This window comes from Macadamia integrifolia, chromosome 6 (assembly GCF_013358625.1).
Source record: "Macadamia integrifolia cultivar HAES 741 chromosome 6, SCU_Mint_v3, whole genome shotgun sequence".
Classification (NCBI taxonomy): domain Eukaryota; kingdom Viridiplantae; phylum Streptophyta; class Magnoliopsida; order Proteales; family Proteaceae; genus Macadamia; species Macadamia integrifolia.
Window position 1 is genome coordinate 36,031,984 of NC_056562.1, and position 9,316 is coordinate 36,041,299.

General features: G+C 39.2%; 2 protein-coding genes across 2 annotated transcripts in view; one reads left to right on the plus strand and one right to left on the minus strand.

Annotated features, from left to right (window-relative positions):
* Window positions 1-2,968: 2,968 nt before the first annotated feature.
* LOC122082261 (cation/H(+) antiporter 18-like) lies at window positions 2,969-5,514 on the plus strand. Its single transcript, XM_042649725.1, has 3 exons — window positions 2,969-3,132; window positions 3,276-4,277; window positions 4,372-5,514. The coding sequence occupies exons 1-3, from the start codon at window positions 2,974-2,976 to the stop codon at window positions 5,512-5,514; spliced, it is 2,304 nt and encodes a 767-aa protein (XP_042505659.1). The 5' UTR covers window positions 2,969-2,973.
* A 2,693-nt stretch (window positions 5,515-8,207) lies between these two features.
* The window catches only part of LOC122081183 (BAG family molecular chaperone regulator 6), a 9,916-nt gene continuing 8,807 nt past the window's right edge, over window positions 8,208-9,316 (minus strand). The window contains exon 4 of the mRNA XM_042648189.1: window positions 8,208-9,300. Within this exon, the coding sequence (XP_042504123.1) occupies window positions 8,314-9,300 (987 nt within the window). The 3' untranslated portion in view covers window positions 8,208-8,313. The remainder of the gene's footprint in view (window positions 9,301-9,316) is intronic.

Consider the following 9,316-nt stretch of genomic DNA (forward strand, 5'->3'; position numbering starts at 1 on the left):
AAAAACCCCCCCCCCCCACAAAACCAAAATACTAACGCCTAACCACAGCTGGGTCTCTTTTGAAAATAAAAAACGTAAACTTTTAAAAGACTGCTATAGATTTTCAATTCATGAATCCCATAGAGCAAATTAAATGTAAATGTCTTGGGATTCAATTTTGTTAGCATTACAAGGAGTTTTAAGAATTTTGCAAGACATTGTGATCTAGACAAGCCGATATGATAAATTTTAGCCACGTGCAGGATGATATGGTAATTCTAATTGTTGGATAGATAGACGTAGTGTTGGATAATCCACACGTCAAATTTCAAGACCTAATTCAATCAAATAATCTCGAATATATTAGCGTGCATCTTTTATTTGTCAGCGGTCCATGTATAAACACACACACACACACTCTTGTATTCCTTAGATTCTTATAACCTTATTTTGCCACAAGGTGAACTCTGTTTGGACAAAAGCTAGACATAGAGTCAAAGAACCAAGAGGTCTACTTGTCAACAAAATTCGGAACCCATCCGATCAGCCACGTAGAAGAAAATTGATTGTCATGACAACCCATCTTGAGTAACTTGGTTCATTTTGTGGAATGGTATATTTCTACATACCATATATAGATATAAAGTAAAAAAATGAGGGAGTTGCTTATTACTATCCCTTAAAGTGTCAAATAATATGTAACCTTATTATTATTATTATTTATTTCTATTTAATCTACCAATTTTTTTTTTCTTTCTAGTAAATCTTGTTGTTTCACACGTGTACTTGAAAAATGAGTAAAGATACAACTTTTGATAATAACATTAAGATAAGTCATTTTCTAATTATTTTTTAGCTTTTGACTTCAGAGAAATTTTCGGAATGAAACATGTGGCAATTAAAAGAAGGTTAAAAATCCTAGATATGCTTATAGAGTTAGGTTACAATAACCCAATCCCTTATTTTATTACTTTATATCTACATATGGTATGTAGCTGCCATTCCCCAAAATGGACCTAGGTTACTAAGGATAGGTTGTCATGACAACTACTAGATTTGCCATGAAATATATAGTAAATTTCTCAAAAAATTACTAAAGTAACTTCATTTTTGAAAGATCTTTTTGGTAGAATTCTTCAAAAGATTTGGAATATAAGGAATTAATTGTTTATAATAATATTAGTTACATGGAGTCTATATATGTATGTGTATTTATGGACGCTTCTGCTGTCATAGACTTGTATTTTCTTTCTATCTTTGATCTGGGTTGAGGCAAGGAAGACAACTTCTAGATATGCCATAAAATATATAGAAAATTTCTCAAAAAATTACTAAAGTAACTTCATTTTTGAAAGATTTTTTAATTATAAGACAATGGAGGCATGGAATCGACTTCATTCTTGAAAAGATTTTTTTGGTAGAATTCTTCAAAAGATTTGGTGTATGAGGAATTAAATGTTTATAATAATATTAGTTACATGGAGTCTATATATGTATGTGTATTTATGGACCACTTCTGCTGTCATAGACTTGTATTTCCTTTCTATCTTTGAACTGGGTTGAGGCAAGAAAGAGATTAATGGCTTCAGAATTATCATCATAGGTACTAGCATTGAAAGAAAGCTCTATACCATCCGCTGAAACACTTTCAGGTAAGAAATCTCTATCTCTATTGAAGGAAAAGTAATGGGAAGAAATTATGTCTGGGTAGATGATCATATATAAACTCTTTAAGAATTCTTGTTTGACTGTTAGGGAAAATTCATGGAAAGAGATTATTTGGTTTAAATTTCTCACTCATCCATTTCCTTCCCTCAAAGTATTCTTGTCTGTTGGTAAGGAAAAATTAATGGGAAGAGATTATATCCTGCAGGCAGATTGATCCTATAATCTTGTGGTTTTATACTTTTATTCGCTGAAGTTTTTCTTCTTTGTTGAGAGAGAGAGAGGTGTTTCTTCAATGAAAGTAATCATACAGAGAATCCAGAGTGGTAGCTATAAAACCTGTTCCACATAAGGGGAGTTTAAACATGGTTATTGGGTTTTAATTGAAGAATCCAGGAGCTTTATGGTAGGGTATACAGTGTTGTTCTCAAGGATCATAGACAAAGGAGATCACAAAAGATCGAACAGAATAAACCCTGAACCCAACAATCTTTTGGGGGCAGTGGAGTATTATATACAGGAAAGATCAACATCTACCTCCTCACTTTTTTACTATTTTCATCCTTTTTGGATTAAAAGATCCACACCCCCATGTAAGGTTCAGTTATCTATCCTGATCGGTCAATTTTGACTCTACTTTTGTTTTCTACGAGTTTACCCCTGTTTCGATACTGATACCCAATCCAGATCAGTCAGGTATACCAATACAATATGGCCAGTACAACCGATCCGAAACCAATACCTAAAATCATACACCCATGGGAAAACCCTTTATATCTGCAGAGACATTTATTATATTAAATGAATTCTTGGAATTTGGAAGTCTTTGTACAGCCACCATGCAGCACCTGATGAGGTGGCAGGAGAATTGGAGAGAGGGTGGGAATATAAACTCTGTAATCTTGTTAGACTGAATATTGCCTGCTGCAACCTACTGGCTGTGGTTAGGGCCATAAGACTACTCTTCCCATGGAGAGAAACAAGGCCACATGTCTCAGGTTGGGTTAGTAAATTCCCAATTTCTACAGGGGCAGGGTTCCAAGAATCGGCAATTGGCTGATTAAGGAAGGAGTGTTTCTAATTTGAGATGCGGTTAACACATGAGGGGGAACTATAGTTTTCTAAAATTTCTATTTATTTTTTTTGGTAGAAAGTTTTTCAACAATTTCAAATTTGAGTTGGTTGACATATTTCATATTACTCTAAAACTGTAATTTGGAATTAAGAAGCTTTTATGTTGTATGCAGGTCCTGAAGTAGAGAAACTTACCTGGAAGTCAACATATTGGTGGAAGAAATGGCTTCAAATGCAACTGTATGTCCAGCTCCCATGGCGGCTACATCCAATGGAGTCTTCCAAGGGAACAATCCTCTTGACTATGCACTACCTGTCCTCATTCTACAGATTTGCCTTGTCCTCGCAGTCACACGGACTCTTGCTTATTTCCTTAAACCACTCAGGCAACCTCGTGTCATTGCTGAGGTCATTGTAAGTTTATTTGTTATCTCCCCTGCTGCTCCTCCAAAAGTGAAATCAGAATTCAGAATTTATACCAAATAGATCTCAAGTGCTTGTGCCCTCCATCTCTTTATCACTCATTTTGTGTGTTGGTTATTCTTCAATGTTTGCAGGGAGGAATATTGCTTGGGCCATCAGCACTGGGTCGTAATACGACCTATTTCAGTACAGTTTTCCCTGCAACAAGCCTCACAGTCTTAACCACTGTGGCCAATCTTGGACTTCTCTTCTTTCTCTTCCTAGTAGGTGTAGAATTAGATTCAAAGTCCCTCTGTAGGACTGGAAAGAAAGCTCTTGCCATCGCAGTCGTTGGAATTAGCTTTCCCTTTGCATTAGGGGTAGGTTCATCCTTGGTCTTCAGACAAAGTATCGCCAAGGGCGTGAATGGTCCTCCCTTCCTTGTCTTCATGGGTGTAGCCCTCTCTATAACTGCCTTCCCTGTCTTGGCCCGCATCCTTACTGAACTTAAGCTCCTCACAACTGATGTGGGTCGGTTGGCTATGTCAGCTGCCGCGATTAATGATGTAGCTGCTTGGATCCTATTAGCACTCGCTATTTCTCTCTCCACAACGGGCCATTCCCCTATAGTCACTGTGTGGGTTCTTCTCTCTGGCTGTTGTTTTGTTATGTGCACCATTCTTTTACTTCCTCCAATCTTTAAATGGATGGCCAGGCGTTGCCAAGAAGGTGAACCTGTGGATGAGTCATACATATGTGCAACCTTAGCTATAGTATTGGCAGCTGGGTTTGTCACGGATGCTATAGGGATCGATGCCCTCTTTGGGGGCTTTATGGTTGGGATTCTAGTCCCTAAGGAGGGACCCTTTGCAAGTGCTCTTCTGGAGAAAGTTGAAGATCTAGTGTCTGGTCTCTTCCTTCCTCTGTATTTTGTCTCAAGTGGATTGAAAACAAATGTGGCCACAATTCAAGGGGCACTATCCTGGGGTCTTGTAGTCTTGGTCATTGTCACTGCTTGTTTTGGGAAGATTGCTGGTACTATGGTAGTCTCCCTCCTCTGTAAGATACCTTTGCGTGAAGCTCTAGCACTAGGCATCCTGATGAACAGTAAAGGGTTGGTGGAGCTCATTGTCCTCAACATTGGTATGCAAAGGCAGGTAGAATTTCATATTTTATGCCACTATTTTTGGGTTAATTTGTACTTTTGTAAGCTCTATAGATCAATGTTCTATTTGATTTCCATAATTGCAGGTGTTAAATCAGCAGACCTTTTCAATCATGGTTTTGATGGCTCTCTTCACAACTTTTATCACCACACCTCTTGTTATTGCTGTGTATAAGCCTGCAAGAAGGGCCAACATGGGTGATTATAAGCACAGAACAATAGAGAGGAAGAACCCAGGTACTCAATTTCGGATGTTGGCTTGTTTTCATAGCAGCATTAACATACCATCTTTGATAAATCTCATTGAAGTCTCCCGGGGGACTGATCGTCAACAAGGGTTTTGCGTTTATTCTATGCACCTCATGGAGCTCTCAGAGAGACCCTCTGCAATTCTCATGGTGAATAAGGCAAGGAAGAATGGGTTACCCTTCTGGAATAAGGGGCAACGAAAGATTAATTCAGATCACGTTGTGGTCGCCTTTGAGGCATTTCAACAACTAAGTGGTGTGTCAATGAAACCCATGACAGCTATCTCTGCAATGGCTAATATCCATGAAGACATCTGCACTAGTGCTGAAAACAAGAGGGTGGCTATGATCCTACTCCCTTTCCACAAGCACCAAATAGTGGATGGTTCAATGGAAACGACAAGAAACGATTTCAGGTTGGTCAATCAAAGAGTCCTTGAACACGCGAGATGCTCGGTGGGTATACTCGTTGATCGTGGCTTTGGTGGAACAACCCATATCTCTGCTAGTGAAGTTTCTTCATCCATTATTGTGTTATTCTTCGGAGGGTGTGATGACCGTGAGGCACTTGCATATGGAGCTCGCATGGCTGAACACCCAGGTATCAATCTCACAGTTCTTCGCTTCTGGATGGAACCTACGCAATCTCAAGAAATCGATAGGATTGATGATGAGTACTTGGCTGAATTCCACCAAAAGACCAAAAATGAAAGCTCAATGAATTATGAAGTAAGAATGGTTGGAAATTCAGTAGAAACCATTGCCATGATTAGGGAATTGAGTCGTTCTGATCTGTTTCTGGTAGGAAGAAAGCCGGAGGGAGAGGTTGCAGCGACTTTGGATGTTACGAGTGACATACCTGAATTAGGACCAGTTGGAAGTCTATTGGCATCATCAGATTTCTCAACTACAGCATCAGTATTGATTGTACAACAGTATAAGAGCTTGGCATCATCAGATTCACCAGTAATCTCCATTTAGAGAAGGATCATCTGCAAGTTATACATATCGACTATGATGTTCTTGGATAAGCTTGGTATATATATATATGTACCAAGCTTTTTCTTTCCCATGGACATGTAAAGGAAGAAACATTAATAAGTCCCTGTTACGCCGGTGGGAAGTTCGGTGCTCAGGCTCAATGCCCCACATGTTATCGAGTTCTGAAACAAGAATATTTAAATGAAAAAAAATGACTTTTTTTATTTATATTTTTTCAAGACATGTTGGTTGGTTTTTATGTGAACGGATCATGTTAACGAACAAGAATGTTCTCGTACGGATCAGTTCTAGTATGCCCTCATGGACGGTCTTGTATGTGGACCTGATCCGTTCTTTGTTTTTATAGGGTTTCAATAGAGTGGGGTGGAGTGCACATCTTCTACAACGAACAGTGAAATGCAATGAGTATCAATCGATTGAGAGCATTTGGGCACATGTCCCAATGGATTCCCAGCCACTTGATACACACTGTCAATGCAACGATTACAGACAATCTTCACATGGGTGGGGTGAAGGGGGCAAGGCCCACCAACAAGTATTTTGTTGGACAATAAATATTTTTCACCCAACCATCCAAATATCCAACTTTTGAAAGCCCCAAGGAAATTCGATTTTTTTTTTTTTTCTTGCAAGACTCACTTTGGGGTCAGATTACCAATGGGGTTGGTAGCCTAGTGGTGAAAATGCCCTCAACCCATCACCGTTTGAGTCGACTGGTTGTGGGTTCAAGTCTTGGGCCTCTTGGCATGCTTATTATTGTCCATTAGTCTTGCGGAAGCACTACTTACCGTAAAAGGACTTGTCCTCAAAGCTATGATCACTACTATGGAGCACCCTTTTTCGATTACCTAAAAAAAAATACGTTGGGGTCAAATTAGGGACCAACAAGGGACCTATTCAACCACACTTATTACTAACAATTAAATTATTATTGTAAAGTGGGAAGAGGGATGAATTATCAACCTTCCATAGACTTACACTAAATCCAACTATCTAATTACGTGTATTAAGCTCGAAGCTCATCACGAAGCTCATCCACAATCCATTGTTCATTCACTTCCCCACTACATAAATTTGAACCTCTTAAAATTTGGCACGAGAAATTTATCATAATTGTTAAGTTTGTCTCGAATTCTTGACCCGTTTTGAAGATTGACTCGATCCGACATATTTTGGTGGTGACCCGAATGAGAATTTTTCTAAGATCTGTGATGGAAGCAGAGGGATTGGGCCGATAGGCCCAAGCCCAGAGCCCATCATTGATCTCGTATGGGGGTGCGGGGGCGTATAGTTCGATCGGATCGACTACGACCCGATGGGTCGACCCACGTTTTTGGAGTATATATAATGTACTGTTGCTTGTTGAAAAAGTCATTGTATTCTAGGGTTTTCACGCAGCTAGGGTTTCAGGGCGAGTTTTTTCTCGCCGCTGCTAGGGTGTAATCTCTCTTCTGCATAGTGAATCATCTTCTTCTTCGCCCGAAGACGTAACACACCACCCTGGTATGTAAACCTCGTTAAATCTCTGTGTCGTACGGATCTATTATCTCTTTATTATTCGTGTTTCTTGGTGTTTGATCTAACAATAATAATGATTGATTATTAGAAAAATAATGTTAAATAATTTTTTTTATTCCCTGTTACACTGTGCATATCAAATAATACATTTGTATTGGAGTCATAACAATGTATCCCTATGTTTCTAAAGTGCCAGCCAACCACAACCATGTGGGCCTCAGCTGGTTCTACTGAGGTCTTTGGATTGATTCCTGCTTTAAAAAGGGGTTTTAAGACGAGTGAGAACGATTTCATACGAGGAGAGAATGTTAGCATACCTTCCGTCGCTCGCTCAGAAAACCTTTTCCATATATAAAATACTCAATGCATTCCATTCTTCATAGACTGTCTGGTTTGGAGCTGTTTTCCAATGTTTCAATTTGCTTGTCCATTTTAATATACTTTGAAATTTTCTTTCTTCTCCACATTTCCTTGTAATAGTACATGCTACCACTGCAAATATGTGGTAGCAAACTTTCAATTCTAGTGACTTTCCCAGTCCTCATTTATAATTTTAGTTCCAAGGTTAACACAGTTTTTGTAGGAAAGGGGTGCATATTTTCAGATTATGGGTTTGCCATTACACAAGAGGACAGAAGTGGATCGAAAGTTGGAACATGTTTATCCATTAATACTCCCCTTTAATGTTTAACCCCATGTGAATTACTTTGCTGAAACCCTGTTTGAAAATTTGAATTATGAAGTTATCTAAGGAAGCAAAGATTGGTTAGCTATAGTTGAAACCTCAGGCTTCTTGCTAACCAATATTCATTGTTTGGTGTTGAAGATTCAGGTTGCACTTGGATCATTTTCACAGGTCCACTTCTCTGCTATAACACCTCCAAATCTGCAACAGCAGTTAGTAGACAACATAAATCAATCATTTCAGCCTAAGTAAGAACATGTCCATCAAAATGCCACAATCTCTGCATATAGCTGTATCATTACCTTCTTTCCTAACCTGATTTAAGCCAATGGGTGACGTTGGTTTTTTCCATATCTATCAGTAGCCAACACTTGGAGCTGTACCCTTCTACCTAGTCTAATCTTATGCAGAAGAGTTGGAGCATTGTTGTTACAGATTATTTATTTTCAAGGATGAGATAAAACAAAACTAAGTAAAATATAAGGCTATATTTATTCTACTCAAACAACATCAACCTTGCAATACATGGACAAATAATACACTTACACATAGAAAGCCATACAATTATGTGGAATTCAGGCAGCACAAGTTACATCATTCCTTTTACCGAGACCATTAGATCGTTTAGCAGAAGAAGACACTGCTGCAACCTTTCTCGTTCTCATCCTCATATTCTTCTTGCTCTTCAATTTCCTCTCTAAATCTTTGATTCTTCCATTCAAGTCTGAAATGACAGATAACTGCTCTTTACCCGCTTCGACTAATTTCTCTAACATCTCCCTCAGTTTCTCATTATCTTCAGCAAGATCCTTACTGTGATTAGGTACCTGCCCACCCCGAATAACTTCCTGAACCTTTGGTGGTGCCTGTTCATGACTCACTTGAGCAACCGGATCTGAGCCTGTGATTTCTCCCTCCATTTCGGCAGCTGAGCTTATTACTACCCCCTCCACCATTTCAGAACCATAGGGATTGTGATCAACTCCATTGATAGTCGTGGTTTCCAACCTGTCAGCGCCATCCTTCATTTCTCTCATATTTGGTGTTTCCCCTGCTGGCTCCATTGCTTCCAACTGAATACTTCGCAAGCAATCATTTCCAACCTCTTTCACTGTACATCCATCAATCTTGGGCACTTCAGTCTCGGCTATATCATCCTTGCTCTCCTTCACAATAACCTCCATACCTTCAGCTTGGGATGCAATCGTGTGATCTGTAAAATCAGATGGAAGGGTACTAACAGTTTGTGAGGAATCCACATTGGCAACCACTTGATCTTCCACTAGCTTCTCTTCTTGATTTCTCTCCTCGAACCCTTGGAGATTATGAGCGGAGTCCTCTATATTGGGAGTTTTCATGAGCTCCTCATCTGTGAGATATTCCATTGCTGACGGTTGCAAATTGTAAAGCTCTGGCTTAGAGTCAGAATCTGCAAATTCTAATCTTTCTACCACCACATGCTCAACATTCTGCTCCAAGTCAGAGCTCTGTGTCTCTTCCAGTACTCCCAGCGGCAACTCCAACTCTTGCATTGTCGATGACTGAATTACATCATCCATTGCCTCCTGGAGTTGGTCT